This window comes from Paramacrobiotus metropolitanus, unplaced genomic scaffold, assembly GCF_019649055.1.
Source record: "Paramacrobiotus metropolitanus isolate TYO unplaced genomic scaffold, Prichtersi_v1.0 Parri_scaffold0000314, whole genome shotgun sequence".
NCBI classification, from domain to species: Eukaryota; Metazoa; Tardigrada; class Eutardigrada; order Parachela; family Macrobiotidae; genus Paramacrobiotus; species Paramacrobiotus metropolitanus.
The window spans coordinates 10,517-34,863 of record NW_026570534.1 but is presented as its reverse complement, the minus strand read 5'-3'; the positions used below and the strand labels follow the sequence as shown (position 1 = coordinate 34,863).

At 41.2% G+C, this 24,347-nt stretch overlaps 2 protein-coding genes across 3 annotated transcripts; both read left to right on the top strand.

Moving 5' to 3' along the window:
- The first annotated feature begins 3,677 nt into the window (after positions 1-3,677).
- LOC129602028 (uncharacterized) lies at positions 3,678-7,984 on the top strand. The gene is made up of 7 exons (XM_055500966.1): positions 3,678-3,988; positions 4,886-5,127; positions 5,298-5,484; positions 6,335-6,529; positions 6,716-6,879; positions 7,108-7,768; positions 7,850-7,984. The coding sequence occupies exons 2-7, from the start codon at positions 4,957-4,959 to the stop codon at positions 7,855-7,857; spliced, it is 1,386 nt and encodes a 461-aa protein (XP_055356941.1). The 5' UTR covers positions 3,678-3,988; positions 4,886-4,956; the 3' UTR covers positions 7,858-7,984.
- A 9,751-nt stretch (positions 7,985-17,735) lies between these two features.
- Positions 17,736-22,470, top strand: LOC129602029 (uncharacterized). Of its 2 annotated transcripts, none has more exons than XM_055500969.1 (8): positions 17,736-17,782; positions 18,162-18,835; positions 20,046-20,159; positions 20,244-20,513; positions 20,586-20,997; positions 21,232-21,838; positions 21,900-21,937; positions 22,019-22,470. In XM_055500969.1, exons 1-6 carry the CDS (start codon positions 17,770-17,772, stop codon positions 21,711-21,713), a joined length of 1,965 nt encoding a protein of 654 aa, XP_055356944.1. In that variant the 5' UTR covers positions 17,736-17,769; the 3' UTR covers positions 21,714-21,838; positions 21,900-21,937; positions 22,019-22,470. The 2 variants fall into 2 exon arrangements, with proteins under 2 accessions (XP_055356944.1, XP_055356943.1); XM_055500968.1 differs by lacking the exon at positions 17,736-17,782 and adding an exon at positions 17,898-18,060.
- Positions 22,471-24,347: the final 1,877 nt, after the last annotated feature.

Below are 24,347 nucleotides of genomic sequence, written 5' to 3'. Positions count from 1 at the left end.
ATGGCATAGCTTTGTCCCGAGACCGTGTCGCCACGGGGCATAACTACACCATCTTATGGCCTTTAAAAGGACGTGTCGTCGCCGAACTCCGCTGACATCTGCCCGGCTGATTCGATGGGATGGAATCCTTCGGTCTTGATAACAGAAAGACAAGCTATTGGAATAGACGATAGACTACCAAAATTTATTTTGACGGGTCATGGCCTCCTGGCCGAAGGGATCCCGCCGCATTCGGCAAGATGACCTGATAATTCTGACGCAGCGGCGTGAAATTTATAAGGTCGACATTCCGATTGTACATCATGGCCGCCATTACTATATCCTCCACTATAACCACTATAACAGGTGAGCCGGTTATAAATTTAAGTTACAACGCCGTTTGCAGCCTTTCACTCCATTAACAAAAAATCAGAAAATTATTTGCTAAATAAATTTGAAAACTAGTCCGAAAACTGCTGGAAAATTTTCAAATATTAAAAAATAACGCTGGATTATTTAGAAATTTTCGAATATTTTAGAATTTCCTTTTTTGATATCTTGCAAAATTCGGAAATCACATACGTAATTCAAAGATATTGTATGTACATATGACGAAACAACAAATATTCCTCGGATTATTTCCATTGCCATTATTTTTCGATAATTTCTTACAATTGCTTTATTATTTTGTTGCTTTAAAGCTTAATTCCAAAACTGGTAGAAAAACTGAAACGTTGTTGGGAAACACGAATGATTTTCAATAAAGCAGAAAATAACTCGGAAATCAAATAAATTCAAAAGCCGTATACTTTACTGAATTGGCTTAAAATTTTTTGAATTAAATTATTTAATTGGCTTTACTTTGACATGCATTACCCATTGAAATGTTAAAACTAACACGAACATTTGGAAAGTAAACTGCAAACCTGCATAGAAATTTATGAACTTATTCAAAAATATAAAGAACTCCAGTTAAAAACCCTAAAATACAATTTTATTTAAAATTTATTTGATAATTCTTTGGAAATCAGTTTGGAAAATCGTAAATTTAGTTTCGAATTATTTCTTTAATTAAACTGGTAATTATTTTGGAACTGCAGAAATAATTCTCAAGTTTTTTTCAGAGATTCGGAAACCTACCTGGAAAATTAATTTAAAATTCTTTTGGAAATTATTTTGACTCATAATTCATAAGAATTTTTAATTCATATTACTTTGACTCATAACTCATAAGAATTTTTGTCAGTAATCTGGATTTTCTTCCGGATTCAGGAAATTACAAATCAATTTGGAAATTAGACTGAAAAATATTTCTCGAAAGTAAGTTTATCGAATAAATTGTAGTGCGAATGGTTGGGTAAGAGGTAGTGAAAGGTCGCAAACAAAGTGGCTTACTTTTAAATTTTATTACTCTATACTCTCATGAAAACAACAGAGATGAAATTAGGTTTCTTTACGGTACTTTACGTAGTACTTACGACTAACTTCCGGCCCTGTCGCATAGTGGCTTCAATTACGGGAATGTAGAAGAGTCTATTATACTGTAAGACGACAGAGAAATCGAAACAGCGAACTGCAAAATGATGAAGTGGCAAAATATTGCGGACTAAATCCGAAAATAGGCAGGCCAGCTCGAATGATGGTATAAGTTCGGATCGGCAAGTTTCCTGGCAACTGTAGCACTGAAAGTATTAAGCAGAAATTCTCAGTTCATGAGCATGTGTGGCAGTCGTGTGATCAGCGTGACTGGAAAAACAGAACCCGTTTTAGCCTTTAGGTACATAGTACTTACTTATCTTTTTCAATCTCTGTCCTCTCGTTCTGTTGCACATCCGCTAGCCGGCTATGGCCGCTTTCGAATTTTGAACCGGTAAAATGTTCGCAGCACACACACGCTTAGGTGCCATCCATAAATTACGTAACGCCAAAATTCACGGCTTTGAATATATGTATCCTCAGTGCAAAATGCAAACTGCAAACAAAACTGAGGTACCCGCCCGCAAGCGTTTCGTAATTAAATCGAAAACCTTCTATAGTTGTAAACTTATAGCGTTGTCACTGTTGTAACGTCATAATTGAAAACATTTCTAACGCCCTTTGTCACAAATAGTGCCGTTTAGAAAAACTCCCCCTTCTTCCTATTTCCGCTTGTGTAACCGTTCGCATCCAGACCCTTTTATTATTGATAAACCAAACTACCAGATACGCGCGTGTGGCGGGTGAGATTCGCTTCAAAGGATAACTTCGAACTAAACTTTGTTCGAAGCAAAAATGCACGAAAAATCTCACATGGCAACCTCCGATTGCACTTTAGCGACAATAACTGCCATTAAATATGTACCTGTATGACACTACCCGGTAGTTTCTATACTGTACTCTAACCGTAAGTGTTACGCCACTGTGAAAATTATTTCGCGTAACCTTATACCAGGCAGAACTCACGTCGCAGCAGGGGAAAAACAGAGCGCGGATACATGCCGGTTGGTCGCGGTAGTACTGGTTAAGTTTATTAGCGGGAACGACACCCATCGGTGCAATCTTCCCGCACTTCAAAATTTTTTCTCTGACTATTTTTAATGAATTTTTTAGGCAGCCTTCAAAGGTGCATATTTGTATAGCATGGAAAACGGCTCCCTTGCACTATGGATACGTACACATTAAAAGCGGAAAGTGTAGTAGATTATTACGGACAAAAAGGTTAAGCGGAAGAAATTCAGATAATAATTATTATCCGATCTTTCCGAAGCTTTGCTGCAAAGTGCATTGCACATCTGAATTCCTGTACATACGGAGTACATGTTTACAGAATTACACAAATTTTATAATGAATTAATGTAAAAATAATTTGAACAGATATGCAAGAAAAAACACATAAAAGCTAATCAATGGTAAATCTATTACAGAAGGCACCTCTTGTCATAAACTGTAAAAATGGGCCCTGAATCACCCCACGAAGCCGGTGGAGTTGACTTGACGCTGATCCCGAGGATGGTGAGGATTAGGGTATCCAATCCTAATGGCCGTTGGATGGAGTACTGTGAAGTATCTAATATATATGTATTTATTAAATGTATACGCCAGCTTGGCTGATGATAGAATGAATAATTATGTAAACATAAGAAAACAGGAGGTAAACTCACATCTAATGCAACGTAGCTAAGCACATATTAGTACTACTCGAAACGCACTTTAAATGCGTTCTGTAAGATACAGAGCCGGGATTTCTGTAAAAGTGAATCTACCAATGGTACAGCGCGCGCTGAATCTTATAAAGCGTTGCAGAGCAACGAGACCACGGACTCTAACAGCGCCCAGCAGTGTTGGCCCGTTTTTTAACGGGACCGGAAACTAACGGAAAATTCTCCCGTTCCGTTGCCCGTTCCCGTAGAATTACGGGAACGGGACACACGCTTTACGGAACGGGCCGGGCCGGGAATTGGATGAGCGATCTTACGGGAAAAATCCCGTTTCCGTTTCCGTTTGATAAAAAAACACAAAATAAATAAAATTAATTTTTGCGTTTTGTACTAGCGTGTTGTTTACCACTTGTACATAGTACATACTAATTAATCGCTTACCATCACAGTTAAGTTGGAAATGGTAAATGGCAGTTTGGCAGAATGCTAACAGTGACTTACTTATTATACACTTGCACAGTACACAGTAAGCGCTAAGCAGTGGTTGAAATGGATCTCACATCTCTTAACGTCATTTCGTAATAACACGCTGCTGCAGCTTAAACCAGTGCAAATTTATACAGTATTAATTTGAAGAAAAGTTCTGCAATTCTGAATGTGTACACCAAAAATGCTGAATTCGCATGCGTGATTTGATTCTGGAGTTGTACGGCATCTGAGATCTGTGTTCCCATCGAAAGCGAGTAGCCAGTTAGCGATGGCGTCCGTGGCCGTGGATTCGGACGACGAGGACGTGCAAATGTTGCCGCCGAGCCCCTGCGAAAAGCATGGTTTACCGTGAACAGAAAGTCATCAAGTAACGGAAGCTTTAGGTATATGTACCTCATCTTTCTGGTGATGCCGGTCGATGTGGTCTTTGAACGGCTTAAAAGTATCCGAGCCAGTAACTTTCACGGGTTTCTTGGTGCAGAATTTGCAGATGCCTTCACATATGTTGTACGTACGGCCTCCGGAGCCTCTGACTTCTTTCGATTCCTTTCGGTCCTTAAAAAACTCGAAGAAATACTTTTTCCCTGAAATTTTGGGAGTACAGATCGCGTTGGGTGTAGAGATATGTGCAGTACATCATGATGATTAAAATTGTGACGGTGAAGATTTGACGCTGGCCCATAGACATATGCTATAACTTAAATTTTCAAAAATTCATAACTTTGTTAATTTTCGCGTTAATGTTTTGTGAGTATGCTTTAAAATATAGAATAATATCTACTATTAGGCAAAACGATTTTTTCTGTTTCCGTCTTAAGGTTTGGCACTGAGAGCATACGTGGTTAACATAGCCGCCTACGAGAAATCTTTAAATCAAATTAAATGACTTCTCCATAGACAGCCATGCTAATTACGTAGGCACATAGTGCGCAACCCTAAAATAAAAATCGAAAAAAACATTTGTTATGCCTACTAGTATATATTATTCTGTATTTTTAAAGCATATTCAAAAAACATTAACGCGAAAATTAACAAAGTTATGAATTTTGAAAATTTGAGTTATAGCATATGTGTCTATAACAGCGTCAAATCTTCACCGTCACGAATTTTATTGCGCAATCATGATGTGGTGCACTGGCATATCTCTGTACACGTTTCGGTCGTGCTACTCGGTGCAGTAAGCGGAGACATAGGACTGGGTGATTTGGGATTACTTTTTGGTCTTCGACGAGTTATATTAGTGCATTTATTATTCTATTTCTGCATATTGTTTTTCGTAGTCTGTGCTCCGAGCTTTATCAAACCTCAACTCACCTGCTGCCAACAGAGTGGATCCCAGCCGACTCTTGAAATGTTTGCACCGGAGATTAAGAAAGTGGAACTGTACCATAAAAATCACGTTAAGCAGGTCAAGCTGAAAGAAACGGTGGCCGAAATACTCGTCGAGACGCTTATGTCAGCGAATGCGCTAACTCATCCGTTATTCGACAAAGCTATCAAGATTGGCGATTCGAAATTAAAGGTAAATTCTGTCCTTAACTACGAGCAACACAAAAATAAAGCTCAGTTGATAAAAATGCTGAATCGTAAGACATAAGTACTTCTCAACACGGCAAAATCGCAATACTGTACATACGCAACGTTGCAGGATACTATCTTCTGAGAAGTTGACAGGTTGTATTGTTATTTTAGTGGCCCCATCGTCGGCTTTTGATACGAAAACTCATTCCGGATATGGAAAAAAGCGTGAAGGAAAAAATTAAGAAGTTACTATCGAAAGCCACATCTGTCGCGGTGAATGTCGACATTTGGACAAGTAAACGTACCCATGCGTATATCGCGTTCAGCGTCTCGTTCGTGGGTGAAGAATTTCAGTTGCGTAACTTTCTTCTTGGATGCCATCGGTTCGATATATATGGAACGTTTCGTACCAAAGAAAAAAACTGGAACGTTTTTTTCCTTCTTGTAGTCACTGTAGTCATCCGTAGACAACCTGTAGACTCCCTGTAGACAACCTGTATACATCCTAAGAAAACCTAAGAAACCAGGTGGCTACAGTATGTCTACAGTGGTGTCTACGGGCTGTCTACAGATGACTACCGGTGTATAAAGGCAGAGTATCGAGCTGGTGCTAAGAAGAACTATCTGTATACAGCGGTAGACATCTGTAGACAACCTGTAGACATGCTGTGGACAGCCTGTAGACAACCTGTATACATCCTAAGAAAACCTAAGAAACCTAAGAAACCAGGTGACTACAGTATGTCTACAGGGGTGTTTACGCGCTGCCTACAGTGCGTCTACAGATGTATACAGCAGAACATCCAGCTGGACCTAAGAAAGCCTGCCTGTATACACCGGTAGACGTCTGTAGACAGCCGGTAGACACCCTGTAGACAACCTGTAGACACCCTGTAAACATCCAAAAAAGCCTAAGAAACCAGGTGACTACAGTGTCTACAGTGGTGTCTACGGGCTGTCTACAGATGACTACCGGTGTATACAGGCAGAGTATCGAGCTGAACCTAAGAAGGGCTGCCTGTATACAGCGGTAGACATCCGTAGACAACCTGTAGACACCGTTGTAGACACGCGGTACTCATCCTAAGAAACCAGGGGACTACCGATAGGTCTACAGGGTGTCTACATCATGTATACAGATGTCTACTGTGACTACAAGGAGCGAAAAAACGATTCACTTTTTTTCTTTGGTACGAAACGTTCCACAGGTGGGTTCGAAGGCACGCACACCGCGCACGACATTTTCGAAATCGCTGTGGAAGTTATTGACGAATACAACCTGAAAGATCTGCTCCATTACATGGGAACCGACAACGGCGGCAACGTTGTGAACGCATTCAGCGACATCTTCCCGGGATTTATTATGCGCGAGCACGATCTTGATAGAAACCATACTTTAGAAGGTACTAACTAATGGTTTTGTTTATTAGCAAGCCATGGCGCAGTTGTTAATTTATTACTGTTTTGTTGCTGTTATTATCATAATTTATTGTCTAATTTATGAAATTTGGTAGGTGGGTGAACATGACTTTCGCAACACGTAACCGCAATATTTACTGAAGACGTTACAATAATGATTTTATTTGTAGAATTTTTTGAACAAGCGACGGAAGATGGGATGTGGTCATTTTTGGATTCGGACACGTTCGACGACATCGATCCAGAGGATCTCGATTTGACAAGCGATATCGCGAACGAAGTTGATACACTGTTGAGAAAAACTTATTGTCGGCTACAAAACCGTAAAGTAACGGTATGTGAAACGTTTCACTTTAACTTGTAATGTGACAATTTTCATGTGCAGCTTATGAAACACTAATAGTGATGCTTTGCTGGAAAAGATTAACGTTGTTGTTTTCGAAAGTTTAGCAATAAATTTAACCGAAAAATTTTCAATTGCACAAGAACGTGCATGCCACTGCATTCGGTCTGCTTTCAAGCTTTCATTTATGCTGACTGTTTTAATAAGTTATTTTTGAAGGTGCGATGCGTGGCACATACTCTGCAGTTGTGCATCAAGACGGCCATGAAAACTTCAGAAACGCTGAACAGCGTGATTGATTGTCTGTCGGGAATCGTTTCACGGGTCAAACACTCACCACTACAGCTGTCACATCTGGAAAAAGCATTTAAGGGCACTTTGGTCAGCCGTAATGAAACGCGCTGGAACTCTGTCTTTCTAATGTGCGAAAGAGCGGTAAAAGTAGACTGGAATATCGCGGGATTAGAGCCGAATAATCGTTTGAAGACTACCCACAAAGAATATCTGCGTTCCTTTGTAAAGCTGATGACGGTTTTTGAGGAAGCGTTCAAACTGCTTCAGACGGCAGAATATCCGGTTATTGGGGCGGTGATTCCGATTATCTACGGTCTGAAACATCATCTGCGCGCGTGCAAGAGCAACCCGGATTTTACTTTGTTAGGAGACTTTATACGAAAGCTGAACGACGAAATCAACTCCCGCTTTGGCGTATTGGAAACGGATGAACTCTATCTTGCTGCGACGTTTCTAGATCCGCAATATAAACTGCTTTGGTGCCGTTTAACAAGCGAGCCGGCGAAGACTGAAGAACGCGTAAGAACTTTGTTACTGAGAATGATGAACGAAGTTCCTGTGGCGAATGACAGTGCTGCTGCTGCTGGTAAGAATTCGTGAAATTATAGCAAAACACAACCGAATAGTTTTTCTTTATTTTTTATTATAATTTGATGTTTTCATATAGAGAATTGAAATTTTGAACGTCCGGGTTGGCTGTTGTTCCTTGATGATTCTGCTGCTAGTACTCGAACCGGCTTGACGCGGATGACTTGTGAAGCGGAGTTAGAAAACTATTTATCGTCTAAATGGATGGGGAAAAATCCGCTGAGTTTTTACGGAGGAGAGGAAGGGAAGAAATTTCCACGACTGTCAGTATTAGCGAAGCAGATCTTATGCGCACCAGCCACCACGGCGGATGTGGAACGAGTATTTAGCGTGGCTGGTTTAATTCTGAGTAACCGAAGATTGAAGATGGGTGATAGAAACTTTGAACGGCTGCTGTTTTGTAGCGTCAATCGTAGTCGCGTTAGTGGTGATATTGCGAAGCGTAAACGCAAACTTTCTGGTGTAGAGTGAACGGTACATGCGAGAAATAATTAAAGTTTGTGCAACGAAATGAATCAGTTAAGACTTTGCTTAAGATAGCGAAAAACACTTGCCCGTCGGACGACGGGCCGGGAAACGGGAACGTTTTGGCCAAACGGGACGGGCAACGGTACGGGAGGGCTGGTTTACGGGACGGAAACGGGCGGGAGGTTGATTTTTTATAACGGGCCAACACTGGCGCCCAGTTACCGTAGTTGAATTGGTCAACGATTTATTTTTCACAACAATTTTGTGGCCGTTTCCTTTCTGTTTTTCTGGCGATTTTAAGTTTTGTTAAGTTGAAGAAATCAAACGACTGGTGAAAAAGCGAAAGGAAATTGCACGTAAAGTACGCCGAGGTGGAATTTTGCCATTCCTCGCGCTGACGGCCATGGCGAAGTTGCCTGTTGCCATCGTTACAAATTCAAACATGCACAGTCGGAGCAGCTAAAAACAGTGAACCAAGCAGAACTGAAAAGTTGATTCGATAGGACCAATTAAATTCCCATTAATTACACCCTCAAAACTTGAAAATTAAAAACAGGACTTAGACTTACAGCGGACTGTGCATCCACATCAAAAAATAAATTTAACCTAGCAAGAAATGCGAGTTCTGTATCTTAACGGAGCCAGCAGAGTTCCTTCTAGATACAGAACACTTTAACTCGGGCGTCCAATCAGCGGTAAGGGGGTGGTATCAAATCGTTACAGAATTTCCGGCTCTGTATCTTACAGAACGCATTTAAAGTGCGTTTAGAGTAGTACTATTAAGTATTACCAGTACTTACGATTAATATTACATACACTACAAGTACCCTTGTGCCGACACGACGGGATAAAGGTGCTCGATCTAACGGCCTTTAAAATGACGCGACGTCCTCGAACTTCGTTGACATCGGCTCCGGCTAGTTCGGTGTACTATAACAATTCGGATCATTCGGTCCTGACGATACGGGGACAAGCAGTTCGGATAGCCATTTGCCGGTGATTCTGAATTTCATTCGGTCCTGACGATACAGGGACATAAGTGTTGCGAATAAATTTTGTGAAAGGAAAGGAAAATTTTTAAATTTTTTGTTTTCAGTAAAAGCGCAGTCCGAGAACGGGCAAATAAGGCAACTTGACGTTTTAAAATAAGTGCTTCAAAGTACAGCGTCCTGTTTTATCCGCATGGTGTTTGGAGTGTACTTCTACAACTTCTACGTAATTTGTTTATGACACTGCATGCCCATTGTCCACCATGGTGCAGCAGAATCCAAATTACAGTATGTTCGTTTTGAAGTTGAATGTGGCGCGAATTGCATGAATCATTAAATAAGGTGGAATCCTTCATTATCTTTAAGTAACAAGGGATTTTTGAAAATTCGAACTTTTCCTCTTCGTTATATAGCGTATTAGGAGGCGGAGCTGCAGGCGACGCCGAGCTGCGGCGAGAGCGGAGCTCGCGGAGGAGCAAGCGAGACATGCATCCGATTTCTGTACAAGAAACACATAATTTCTATACATAACTACATACCATAATTTTCAGTGTATGAAGCGCTCGAAAAATGACGTTACGGGTTTCTTTGTTTAATTGTACTCGCATGCATGTTTGTCGAGTTTAGGCTTCTTCCATAAAACCCATACAGCACCTAGCAGTCTTACTTGCACTCAGGGGTTTTAATTTCTGTACGGCTTATGATCTGTCCATTGCAATAAATATTCCGCGCAATTTGCGCGGGGTCAGCTAGTATCAACTAAGAGCGCGGGAGTATTCTCGTCATAAGCATGACGTAATACTTTTTTAAATTGACATTTATCAACTGCATCCTCCACGGCAATTCCACAAGTTGATCATATTACGAATATTAATCAACTCAATTTATATACAAATTATAGTTGTTTTTTTCGTTCTTACAGAACAACGCGTTAATCTACTGCGCCTGGTATCGTTCCTGGGTCGTACAGAGTACGTCACAAGAGCGATACGAGACACAGTAAGATCTAGAAGCCGCGGACATCGTAACTTGCTACACAGGAGAGCAAGAAATCTGCTACACAGAAGGGGAACGAAACAACTGCTGCATCTGCCAAGGAGTTTGGTACATTATCCACACGAGAACAATGGTTCACTGTAAAACTTCTTGACAGTAAATGCTGTTCAGTCCAACGGATTCATCATGCGGTTAAACGTTTAATGCATCTTAATCTTTCACATGATAACAAACGGGTTTTGCGTGCGCAAACCGTTTTCACGCCAATTTATTGTACATAGTTTGGGAGTTTACTTCCATAAACATTCCCTTTTGGGTGGACACCTTTGAAGAGCGCGAGACAGCCAGCTAATTTCATGGATCGATACGGATTTCTGGCTAAATGCAATGATATTTTCGTGACGGAGAATACTCAAGGACACGGTGACAGGAACCGCTCCAGGCGAAGTAATTCTTTGGAAAGGTCAGCTGAAGACCCAGCACTAGCAAAGCCAGCATCGACCTCACCCGCGTCTGAAGCGGAGCTAAAGCGAAGAGAAGTACAGCAGCTGCTGCGTGGGTGTTTTACCGAGGATTTCCAGCCCACCCAGACGACCTTTCGGTCCGCTTTTTGCAAAGTTGTCCGGTCAAGCGGTCAGTTCCCCTCACCTGTTTGCCGTGGCTGACAATTGTTTTGCAGAGCTTAGGCCGACAAAAAGACACTTTTTGCAAATTTCCAGGGCTTTATCAGTGTCGCAACGACATTTCGCCCAATCTTGCCGTCCATTTTAATGCGCTGAGTTCTCATGGGATGTGCGCAGCTCCCGCGACGGGATGCTGCAGAAAGCCGGTGCCGCGATGGGTACGGCGTACGAAATGCGCCTACGGAGACCAGTGTTCTTCGCCTTCATGGCTCCACCCACGAAGCCCAACAGTTACCGGTACAGTCACCGCCCGTGGTAGGCGGACAAATGTGCTTGGCCATTGCTTAATATTCAACCATTTTCCTTGTCCAGTATCAAGCGCAGACATCACTGGATCGTGTGAAAATGCCAGAGAAGCGCCAAGATGATCTAGCCCTTGTGGCGCAATTTGTCGCCACGTTGCCCGGCTTTGAGGATATAAGCCCGTCTGTCAGTATGTTCGTACGTGTGCTCGGATAGCTGCTACGGGCATTCACCTAAACCATTGCTGCTGTTCGTAGTTGGATCACATGGAATACGTTTATAAGGGAGGATTTTATGGAATCATGCCGGGTCTCTAGCACATCCACGCCAACGACTACTGGTTGGAGATTCTGGGCGTGGATCCCGACGTCCGCCGGTTCTGTTGCAAAATCAGCGCTGTGTTCAACGGGATCGGGTTGACGCTGACGGACACCTATCTCCTGCTGGCCGTAGCGTTTTTTTGATCCGCGTAGATGTTATATAAAATTAGTTTTAACGTAATACATTGTTTCACTGGGAAACAGATAGCATTCCAGTCTAGCGGCTAATAATCAGCCGCTAGAGTAGACTTTATCACCGATATCTTGCGCTGACTGTGCTCGTCGTCGCATTGCCTGGCTGCATTAATGTATCCATGTTACAACGTAGACCTGTACGCTACAAACTGGATTGCCTGTCCGGCGATCCAGTTGCCTGACTGTCCGTAAACTGTAATCAACTATGATGGTGTAGAATAACGGAAATACAGGATCGTAATTACAACAGGTTTTGGGAGTAGTTTAATGACGTTCGGTCGGTCGATCGTTCGTAAGAAGTCGTTAGAATAAGATTCAATTCCGTAAAACAGTAACAGACTGCGAAGTAACATGAGCGTTTAGGTAAGGCTAACAACAGTTTATTTATTAAACCACACAAACACACAGTGCAATCATAAAATTCTTCTGATTTTCGCAAAAATTTAAAATGTGTCCAAGTTACACGCTGATGGAATTTAGAGTTCGTTAATAAGTCGGATCTGACCGAAAACAGAAAGGATGCGGGCGCGGCAGGGTTGTAGGGAATTGAATTACAACATTAAGCGATCTATATCAATAGATTCATATATCCTTACGTCCTTATTTTTTGGAAATTATCTCCTCAATCAACAGTGATTTTTTCAGTAAGTTGTTAATTTTATGAAATAGAGTATCGCACAAACGTTCCTATCTTTATCTTTAAAAGAATCTTAAGTTTTGGAGAAGGTCTAAAAAGATTTTAGAAGTTGTAGTACTTAAAGGTTGTTAGTACTTAATGGTTATTAGATTGGGAAATTATCTCCTAAATCAACATTGATTTCTTTAAAAAGTTGTTAATTTTATAAAATAGAACATCGCATAAACGTTCCTATACCTTTATCTTTAAAAGAATTTTAAGCTTTGGAGAAGGTCTAAAAACATTTTTAGAAGTTGTAGTACTTAAAGGTTGTTAATACTTAAATATTGTACTTAAAGTGTAGTGCTTAAATGTTGTTAGCTTCTAGAAAGTTCTAGATACATGGTTGTTGAAGTATATATTTGTACCTAGCAACCCATGTTTTTAAATATAGGAAAATTGCTGCTGCACGTGTAACGCAGCTTCACCTTCAAGATACAACTGGCTGGCGTTCATAAAAATTAATAACGATTTAACTTCAAGTATGCGACTGTATGCAGTAAAGCTTATTTCTTAATTAGCACTTTGAATACTAGTTATCTACATCCGTAACCACGTATACACGATTGATAATGTCGCTAATGTTTGGGCGAACGGCTGAACCGATTTTGACGCGGCCAAGTGCGCTAGGTTCGTCTCAACGGCGCGAATGTTCTTACGTTATTGCGCCATCGATACGCCCCAACGGGGGAAGCAGAACCCCAAAACAAACTGTTGCCATGGGCCCCCATAGGCTAACATAAGCTAATGCGGAATGACAGAGACAGACCGCGCCCTTCGGCATCGCTTCGCTAATAATTCATGGAAAACTGTGAAAAACGCTACAAAATAAAGGTTTCTTATATTTCTTCGAGTCTTAAGTTTTCTTAGGTTTCTTAGTCTTCTTAGACTTCTTAAATTTTCTCAGAATTATTCTCACATTCTTAGTTTTCTTGGGTTTCTTAGGGTTTGTTAGGTTACTTGTTTTGCTCAAATTATATTTCCAGTTTTCTTGAGCGGCTGAAATCAACCTTCGTCGAACTAGTGCACGACACAAAATTTGGTGCGGATGTAGATACCGTAAACTGGTTATATGAATACTGTACATCTCTTGCAGGTTTTCGGCCTCTCCTCTTTGTTACCTATGTTCTCGGCTTCCACTGAGCCGATTTTGCAGCTTTAAATTTTTACAGAATCTTTTCAAAACGTAGAGTAACACAAAGGTAGTGGTTTTTCTACTCTCACAAGTAGAATAAGCCCAGTGGTCACTCAAAGGCTTGTTGCAATGGATGCCATAGGGCTAACATGCGCTTGTTTTTCACCACGGGCAGATTAGGGTTAAACAAGAAACAGCTTTGGCTTCGCCTCTGCGTTTTTTGTGGACCACATACCGAGTGAACGAATGATTCAGTCAGTTTTAAAATAAAATGAAAACTAGCAGCCGTTCTAAAACGAAACAAATTTTAATGGCGAAAAGTCAACATTTGAAGAACCGGGCATCAGATTTTTGGCCTAATCGACCTCAACTCATAAGAAAAAGTGCAAACTGGTAACGTAATATATAATGCCAGTAAACGTCCGCTTGTTGACTGGTCACTAATCTAAATGCAGAAACAGGAAAATTTTCAGCTGATACAAACGCAAGTTGACCGCAGAGCATTCCCTGTCACCAGTTAAATCTAATAAACCGAAGGCGATCTGTTGTCTTATACTCGTATTAAAATTAAATGGTTTCAAACAAATTCATAACTGCTGTTAAATAGCCACTGCTTCCTCGAATACAGGCATAACTGCTAACTATGAAAATCATAACTACTGTCTCCTCGAACACACTGCAACGTTTGAATTTTAAACAAGGTGTGTTTGCCCAGTCGTAAGCCAATAATCATCCGTGCTCAGCTTGTACTGTATGTACAGTCTGTACTATAATATTTGTATTGGGCTGCTTTGTTATTGTTCAACATGCACTTTGTTTTCCACCGTTTTAGCTTTTAGTCTTTAGGGTGAGCTTTTTAAGCTTTTAGCTTTTACCGATACTTTACCTATACTTTTTTCACCTTTTAGCTTTTGAGCTTATTTTTTTTCAGTCGGTGTCACACTGTCATGTATTGAACGAAAGGCATAATCTTTTATTATGTCCGCTCGGGACAGCAGCAAACAACCAACTAAACATTAGACATGGCAACAATAACGGACAACAACAATACCGTTGCTACGGCACATTAGCCATAAGCCATTATCCATTTCACGAGATACTCCGTACAATCTTTGTACGAGTACAACATACACTACAGTCGGTCCAAAGCTTTTATTTCCAGAATTCCTAAATATTTCGACTTGGCCCCGCGCAGCGGGGCCGTTACCGCTAATTTTTTGAGCCTCCAGAATTTTAAAATTATAAAAATATCTAAAAATCTGAGTACCTCAATGTCTCATGGTTTGAAGTGTCTATATTACATATCTAATTCCTAATTTTAAAAGCCGGCCGGCGCCCGTTTAGTGTATTCACTCACGTAGCGACTCTGTGATACTGGTGGTATCTTGGGCATTTACTAACCTACGTTGCTTGTTAAACTGGTGGTAGCTTGGGTATTTAATAACCTCTAAATCTAATAAATATTCAATTATTTTTATTTTAATAAATACTGAATGACTGAAAATCTCACAATTAGTCGCTAAAAATGCTGCCTGGAGGTCACCTTGAGCAACTGTTAGTTGTTTCCCACAAGTTTTCATTACTGTAGCCGCTAGACCAGATTGCACCACAGAGTCTGGTGTACGGAAAAATGCAAGGCCACTATACACACATTGCACCCTGCAACATTATTTGGTATTCTGCTTTTAATTTTTGAAGCCATTGCTTGGTGAACTGCTCTGGATGGGAGAAAAGCTTTATTTACTTATGGGCAACAAAAATTTAAAGAAATGACAAGTTCAGAGCTCTGATATAGTTTTGTAAACCTGATTTGTTGTGGTTTTTGGGGTGCCCCTGACAGGGGCAGATGTTTCAGAATTCAGCTGGCTTTAATACATTAAAATCAAAAGGTACCGTGTGCGCCGCCCGGTGGGAGGAAGACTCGTGCTGAATGCCCGGCCAGTGGCAGGCTACGGCTGGATCTAAAAGTGGTGCAATCTGGTCTAGCGGCTACAGTACCGTAATTCTGCGCTGAAATATCGGGTTAATGGTTTTTTATGGGCCTCGTGTAAATGATCCCATTCAGTCCATTTTATCACCGTTTAAATGCTGTCTGTTGTAGCAAAAAAATCAAGTTATGCAAAGTAATACAAAATCGGCAATACGAAGTTACATTAAAAACGAGAAAAGGACATACAAAAAAAAATTACGGACGTTTTCATCGAATTTAACCGGAAAGCTATCCGAATTTCTACGTGTTTAATATTTTTTCGTAGCTGGCCTCGCTGGGCTTTTACATTTGAAATATTTCTAAAAACTATTTTATTGCTGTACGAAGTGTATTTTGTATTCTCATTCATGATTCCATACCTCGAACACAACTGGTCGCGCGCTAGCGCGACCGATACTTGTATCTGTATAAGATTACGAAATGGCTACGCGCGAGAGCCTCCCGCGCTATGAGTATTGACTACGCGCGAGTGTTTTTTCCCGCACAAAAAAAACTACCAAAAAGCAGTTAAAATCAGTGTGTTTATCACCACATGGCAACCAATAATTACGGAAGGTCACCAGATTCAAAACGCCAACTACGCCCGGGAGGACGAAATGCGCCGCTGGTTTTTAACCATCATCGAAACCGGCACATTGCCGCCTCCTCCAAGATCACAAGGTCGTAATCCTCGAACGAAAACCACGGTGAAAGATCATAACTGCACAGTGACAGCAGCAGATACGGTGGAACTACGCCGGCGGTTGCATCTGCCCAGTGGATACAGAACAGTTTCGCTGTGAAAATGCTCACATACTGAATGGCACAATAACTGTTCTGTTTCTAACTTCATTACCTTAAGAAATGATAAATTTGACGTACCTGGACGTGTGTTCGAAAAATGATACAAAAAACCGTACAATTCCCAGTTTTTGCCATAACTGGCGGTCGAAAATATTCCGTAAGATATTTTCGCGCGGTTTTGTTTTCTCTTAAACGTTTTGTTCGTAGTTTTCTTGTGCGGGGAAAAACTCTCGCGCGTAGTCAATACTCATAGCGCGAGAGTATTCTCGCGCGTAGACATGACCATAAGATTATGGTTAACCGGTGCGCAGGGCAGAGATTTTTTAACACGAAATACCCCTCGAAGGCGTATGCTTCACGTACTGTAGTTACACAGCCAGTCAGCCACCACACTTTGTAAGTTTCCTATAATCTGGTCTTTTATCTGGTATTTTGGGGTATTTTCGTTAGAAGTTTTTGTTGCACGGCAAACAAAATTATCTTTATTGCTGATACAGAACATTCCCAACAAAGAAACGTGTTTTAACCACATGATTTTTGAAGCTCTTTAAAGGCTGGTGAGAAAATTTTCAAAAGGTCTGCTTGCGGATTTCACGATGACCAAATGTGTGGTCTCTCACCTATCCCGCTTTTTGTCCGAACACGCCCACAATGATATCGAAGTTTTTTACAGTATACAGTAAAGAAAAACAATCCCTCTATCGGAAATACGTACTTCGTAGCAACGTTATATACTGTACTGTAATCGATTTCGTTTAAGAACAGCAATTTTTAGCTGTTACTGGGTAAAACTGGCGTTTTTGTTTTCTAACCATCTTCCAACCCACCCTGTTTTTAAAAAAGCAGCTTATAAAACCGTCAAGCGGGCCGCGGCGAAATGTCGCGTGCCGCTGCCCAAAATCTGGATTACAAACGCTATGCAGTCCGCAGCTCCCATGTTACCTGCCATTTGTCGGTGGTCACCCCTTCCCCTATATTGCGCACCATGAAAAACTGAAATATGGCAGAAATGATGATCGGCCCCAAGCATCTTTTATACGGAGCTGCTGATCGCAGAATGTGAGTAATCCATATCCTGATAACATACTCAAAGCGATAATCTTTAAGCCACACCGAAATATTATCAACAAGAGCTAATTAATCGGGAAACAAGTAGTTTTGTACTGCTCGGTGCGCGCCAGCGCCGTCACGTAACTAATATAGTTAATCTTCTGTTATTACTGCAAGATGAGTGAGTACTTCTCGGTTGCCAGCTGCTATCGTACGATTCAACACAGACTGCAGTGCGAAACGCAAACCATAAATATCGCACAGCAGTAGAAGATTATCGGCTTGTAAGATTGTAGCAAAATTAACAAATCCCTTATAAGGCGCATTCGCTGGAAGTACAAATGTGTAATCCGGAATTCGTCAGATTAACGTACCTATTCATAGAAAGCTCTGAGCGCTGTATTCCCGAAACTTGCACCAAGAGAGAACATGATACTGATGATATGAGCGCAAGGGTCGGCTAATCTTATCATGCTGTTCAATGGTGAGTGACTTGCGTTGCATGAATAATGCATAGTGAAAGAAGGATCGTATAAACAAATAAGATTTTAGTCGTTTTACTAATAATACATTTGTATTTCCCGTGTAATTTACAAGGGTATTCTGAGCCCAAACACAGCTGTTTTTGCAGCCCGCATGAAGATTCAATACTCTGGCTCAGACTGTAAAGGTTGCTGGAAATTTGCACGCAAGCATAGGCTATTTTGTCTTTCATGGGTATAATTCCTTCCCATCCCAAGGTCGAGAGTTTTGATACTACGGGTAATGGATGTTTTTCCTCAAAGGCAACGATTTACTTACCATTCTTAAGTTGACCAGCATGCATGTACCGTATGTATTACTCGTTACTCCGTTATTCACAGGTTTTGCCGTTCCATCCAAGAAACGAAATGATCCAGTGTGGGAATACCGAGAGCGCTCACCCGAATCTCATTTAGAGTACATGGAAAATTACTTGCACGAATATGGTGCCATTATACAAGCATGGGAAAATGGAAAAGGACTAAACTCAGTCGGCGAGTGGAACATTAAGGTTCAAAAATGGAAGGAAATTGATCGGGTTCATAGAGGTGCTGCTCTTACGCATAACGCCACAATCAGCGAAGATGGTGTTCCACCAGTAAACCCTCTTCGAATGACGTCAGGTGCCAAGCAAGATGAACCGAAACATGCTCTGGTTGCGGCTGATGCTAATGAAGCAAAAGCGTTGGAAGAAGGCCTTAATGATGCATGGGGACATGTTGTGGAAGCAGAGAACAAAGTTCTTGAAGCTTTGGATACCTATTGCAGACAGTTAGATGCCGCCCGTATCTTTATACGGGCATGTGGTAGCTGTCCCTACAAAGGATCATTCTACGGAATTATTTGTCAAGTTATTGCTTGTTACTGCCTAACCGAAGCAATCAAGCCAATCGAAATGGATGCCAGTTTTATAGAAAATTTACTTTCAGAGGTTGCACGTTTGAATGCGTTAGAGGAAACCGGTCAAATGATAAAGGACAGACTGGAAATTATCATTACTGAGCATCTCCTGCAGGTAAGACATAGGTACAAAGACGTTTTTGCTTGCTTTGAATTTCAATTAGACTGGACGGCTCTGGGATGTTTCGCTTTTGCTACCACTCGAGGTTTAAGGGCTTTTAAAATAAGATAAATGCTAAAGTTGGATATAAGGGTATTATACCCTGGGAAAGCTATGACGTCTTCGCTGACGTCATTCGATCCAGTTTTTTTTCTGAGTCGAATGGTGATGATCTTTTGGGAGGAAAAGGTCATCCTAAAGAGATAGCATTTTACAATGGACGACAAAGTTTACTTAACCTCGGAACCGGTTTTTCGGCTTTAGCCATGTATGCAAGTGAATGAGAGAACAGAGACAGAGAACAGAGAGCACACGGTTGCCGCGCTTACTGCTCAGTCAGCGGATACAGCGATGGATATGCGGCGCTAATTGATCGTATGCGCTGTAAGATGACAGCGGCTAACGGTCCAGAGTTAAGTAAATTTTGTCGTCCATTGTATATACTGTTTTACCATCGGTCTTGTAGTTTTCATCACTTTTTCCGGCTCGGAAGTTTTTCGACTTTTCTATATCCTAAGAATCAAAGCCAAAAAAACCTAAGAAACCTAAGAAACCTAAGAAAACCTAAGAAAGAAACCCTAAGAAGCCTAAGGAAACCTTAAAACTATTGGTAATACACCATATAAAAGCATCTTACGGCACGACCGTTGGATGACCTTTTCCTTTATTACGCGTATTCCTGACTGTGCATGAGTGATTTTTTTCGAAATACCATGTATTTCTTGGAAAATCAGCTTATTTCTGACTAATTAAATTTTGCAAAATTATAACGGTTAAAATTAAATAAACAGTTTTCAAGGATCACCAAAGGGAGGCGCAGTTGGAATCGCCCGTTTTAACAGCACGATTTGGTTTAAATTTTGAAAATTTTGAAAATTTCTGCTGTTTTCGTTCACTTTTTCCTCCACCTGCAAAACATAAATCCTGGAAAATAATTAACTACAGAAATCGGATCGGAAACACCCGTGAACCTCGAAAGTGAGTCGAAACGTATCTGCATGTGCTCTAGATCGGGAAATTTTACTGCATTGGGGGTTTGGAAGCCAGTGGGCACACTGGGCGCGTCTAACGATGGCGGTTAAAGGCTTATGCTGCAACCAGCTGTTTTATGTGAAGTGCGAAATGCATTTGCATGCCAGTAGTAACCTTTGGTTCTTGTTCATAGATAAGCAAGGATACTTCACAGCTCTCAAGTACGCATTTTATTCTGTTGTTGTCAACTTTATGGGAATTATTGCGCAATCTTTTGATTTGTGTACAACCGGTGATTCAAACCCAGGTAAGTCAAAATTGCAACATTTATATCGAAAATGCGCACCGTCTCCCTACCAATAGCAAGCACAATGAATCAGTTTTATTCCAGAAAACCGCCAACGACATAACCTTTCAGCCCGATGTTGAGCCAAAATTGGTTTTTGGCGATCAAGTGGTCCGCAATTTTATCCTGCACGATGAGAAAATTCGTAATAAAATAAGTTTTGCTATCGTGGGTAGTAGACGACGCCACATTCTAGGCAACGAGTGTCATCTGCTGCTGGGACAAGACATGCTATTGCAGCTTGGAGAGGGAAAGTCATTTGTGTACGAGGCAGTTTGTACGAATCAGGATGCACGCTTCTATGCACAACTCTTGGTAGGCTCAGGGTGCAAATAAAATATCTATATCTGAATGCATCTGGTTTAGAGACCGGTTAAATTTTTCCAGGATCTCGTGAAAAGTTGTTCCGCACAGAACCGAGGCCTAAAGGCGATAGAAGCTCCCGACATCCAGCTTGCCGAACACGCGGGCGGAAGTAATAACGGTTATCGAGAAATCCTCTTATTTGGTAGCAGCTGTCGATACAGTTACGAGAACAAGAAATTTCTTGGCGCCGGAAGCTTTGGAACTGTCTACGGAGCCACCTTAACCGATAGCGACAATTTGTCCGAAAATGCACGGAATATAGCCGTTAAGGCAGTACGTTTGAGGCACGATATATTAGAAGACCCTGTGAAGTGGAGAAAATTTTGCCGAGGACTTAGCACTTTGTTAGAACTCAAGCATCCGCACTTAGTGAAATATCATCAAGTCACCGCCAGCAGCGTCGCTCACATTGAAATCATGATGGATTACTGTGGTATGTCGTATTTCATCAACTAGTGAACCTCCCCGCGGTAAAAGTCTACTCCGAACAATGAATCCACTGGATGGTCTTCATTTCGGGGTAGCAACCTTTAAAAAATGTTTCTCAAAACGGAAACCTCATCCATAACCCTTACCGGAATGTGGTAACGCGGGGTCACTAACTGCTAAAATGCGGCCAGTCTTTTCTTCGTTCCTTGGTTGTTACACTGACGATGTCCATTTGCAGATAGTGACCTATCGAAGTACCTCGTGACAGCTAAAAACCAACTGCAATACGACACGACTATTTGCTTCGTTGGTCAAATTGCCGCTGGGTTGACCTATTTGCATTATAACAGTATTATACATGGAGATTTGAAGCCTGGAAACATTCTTGTACGGCACACTCAAGAAGAATGCCGATTATTTATTGGTGATCTTGATGATAGCGTGGTTATGCAACGGATGATGACAAGTTCAGACGACGTGGACGAAATACGTGGCACACTTCCTTATATGGCCCCAGAAATTCTAAACAAATTCATTGCCCAGTCTGAAGATGATAATATTGTACCCGGACGAAAATCAGACGTATGGAGCTTTGGTTGCATTGCTCTGGATTTGGCGAATTTTTATTCGGGAATTGACAAAAGCAATCCAAAAATCCAAAAAATTAGAAATCGGGCCACAGGTGTCAAAGCTCCAGTTTATAAAGTTGATTGTCGCTGAGGGTTTCGTTCCTAATGTCGATGATTCTACACCGGCAGCTCTTGCAGAATGCATTCGAAGCTGTTTATTCGTAGAGAAAGATAGAAGAGGCTCTGCTTCCGAAATGCTACAATTCCTTCGCGAAGGTAAATTTCTGAATGGTAAAGTCGTTTCCAGAAATCGTTAATAAACGTTAATGCATTCCAGAGCATTTTTTCTGGAGAAGAAAAACTGGGCTTGCCAGGGTAAATCAAATGGGTTTGACCGACGTTTAACACGATCTCACAGATATTATTGTGTTTATTATTTCTTGGTACTTTGTTTAGGTGACAAAGGGAATATCTGATGGCTTCTTCTGAATTAGAAGTATCTGGTTTAATGCCAACGAGCGCGTGTAGCCGGCAAGAATGTTAACATGTTCACGGTTCACGCTGTGAGCATATTTGCCGGGCGAAAATGCTCACGAATGAAATCATGCATGTCGTGTGCTGATTTACTCTGCATCCTATCTGGAATTAAATATTCCTATATTCTCAGTACCAAGGATGGCTTTAATGGATTGGGACATAACACGTCGGTAGCATAAAAATTAGTCTTTCATAAATATCGGTGAATTTATCATTAAGTTTTGAAGCAATGATTAGTGTACATTGGCTTGTTAGCACTGCAATAACGCATTTTATGTTTTATAGCTTTCGACTAACTGTTTTCGTGGACCGGTAATATCGGGAAAGATAATAAATTATGTTATTGCTTTTCGAATCCAAATGCTCTTCGATCTGCCGTTTCGCTTTGTAAATCATTAAAATAAAAGCTTAAATGTCGAAACTAGCAAACGTGAGCGTCCCTGCCTGTGGTACGTTTGTTCTCAAACTACTACTATATGGTCACAGTGGTGAAGGTCTGTAATATGGATCATGAAGAGCTTACGCTTTTTTATTCTACAATATGGGCACTGGACAAACACGAGCTTCGCTCGCTGAAAAAAAATCAAATGAAGAAATTATCTCAATTACAGATATCACGAGATGTGACTGTACAATAAGTCATCACATACAACCACGAGAGCAACAACATCGCCTATTATCTCAGCAATCTGCTTGCTGCCAGAGCTGCTAGTATCAGCGGTATCCGATTACCACGCCGTCTAACAAAATTAATAACAAGCATTTTTGCCGGGCACCCGTGTTCACGAATTACAATAACATCTCGGCGCTTTCCCCAAAAAAATGCAGGTGTAGAAATAAAACGAATATTTAGAACTGAAAACAAGTATACACTTAACCATATCCCTGACCGGCACCAATGTTCACGAGTGGGCAAATGTGGGCAGTAATAATCCGATTTACTGTGCGGATCTTACCTACAAGCTTAAGTGTGAGCGCTTCAGCCCGGCAACCATGTTCACAAGTGCGACGCAGCATTTTGATAATTGTCGTAGTATTACAGCAAAATTATAACAATCAGTAAAAGCGCATTAATTATATGAATCCAGCAATATAGTCAGCCCACACAGTGAATATGCGCTTTTCCCAGTTATGCGGTAAATGCATAGTATGCAACAGTTGCATGTAACATCTTCACATAACGAAGCTTTTAGTTGTTGCTTGTTTTTACTTCGAAAAACCGAAAATTAACGGACAAAAAGTTTTGTGACATTTGTAAGCATTTCCCACTTTTCCACTTTGTATATCGTATTTGTAAGCACGGCCGCCGGGTATACTTACGTTGTAAGACTGTGCGATAATCTGATACCACCAACATCTTCGTTCTCGTATGCAAATAAGACCGTGAACAAGGGTGCCGGGCGGGGATGTTCACGTTTGTGAGCACGCGTGCCGGGCGGGGATGTTCACGTTTCATCACCGGCAGCGACCTGTTTAATAACTTTATTTTAAAAGCGCATCTTGCGAAGTTGTTACCCGTTACGTCATGGTTTTTACTCGCTGCATCTTGCGCGTTGCTTAAGGGAAGTAAGTATTCCGGCACATCCCACAAATGCGTGCACATGCACGAAAATTTTCTTTCGCACAACTCTGTTGAGTTATTAACGTTGATGCTGCTCCTAAACCTAATTTTTACCCTCGGCCGTTAATCTTTGCGAGGATTTTCGGGATATTGGGCTTGTGGTGAAAAGTGAATAGTGATTAAAACATTTTTAAATTTTAATGTGTAATTACATATAATAAAACGCTGACTATTCGCTCCGCAACCGCTTAGCAGCTGCTGCTCATATTTATGACTTATGAGTCGTATTATGGTGCAGATGTTTTTTTGGCTCATAAATGGTAACAAGCCGACTAGAATGAGCGGAATTCCTTGCAAACGTGAACATCTCTGCCGACACCCTTGTTCACAAATACGTGGTGCAAAAAGTGGACATCCAGCAAAACAAGTCATAACAGCAAACAACGGGGTACAGAAGTCGTCAATATGCGATGTCTAAAGTAATTAGAATACAAACAAAAGGCCTACTCTCGAAATTATTAGACAGGCCATTAAGCGGCACGCGTGTCCACAAACGTGAGCTATCCAGCCCGGCACCCATGTTCACGATGGCAATACACGGCATCTCTCTTCTTAGAGCCACAAACAGTACGAGCGCCTCTGATCTTTTTCCATCTGCACTGTTTGTGCATGTACTGTGAAAGCGGC

What these genes read in the sequence shown, in the direction of transcription:
- LOC129602029 (XM_055500968.1), top strand. Translation starts at nt 18,012, where the DNA reads ATGGGTATAATTCCTTCCCATCCCAAGGTCGAGAGTTTTGATACTACG. An exon ending in CGAGAGTTTTGATACTACGG is followed by an intron (nt 18,061 to 18,161) that starts GTAATGGATGTT and finishes CGTTATTCACAG; the next exon opens with GTTTTGCCGTTCCATCCAAG. An exon ending in AATCATGATGGATTACTGTG is followed by an intron (nt 20,998 to 21,231) that starts GTATGTCGTATT and finishes GTCCATTTGCAG; the next exon opens with ATAGTGACCTATCGAAGTAC.
- LOC129602028 (XM_055500966.1), top strand. Translation starts at nt 4,957, where the DNA reads ATGTTTGCACCGGAGATTAAGAAAGTGGAACTGTACCATAAAAATCAC. An exon ending in GGGTGAAGAATTTCAGTTGC is followed by an intron (nt 5,485 to 6,334) that starts GTAACTTTCTTC and finishes AACGTTCCACAG; the next exon opens with GTGGGTTCGAAGGCACGCAC. An exon ending in TAGAAACCATACTTTAGAAG is followed by an intron (nt 6,530 to 6,715) that starts GTACTAACTAAT and finishes TTTTATTTGTAG; the next exon opens with AATTTTTTGAACAAGCGACG.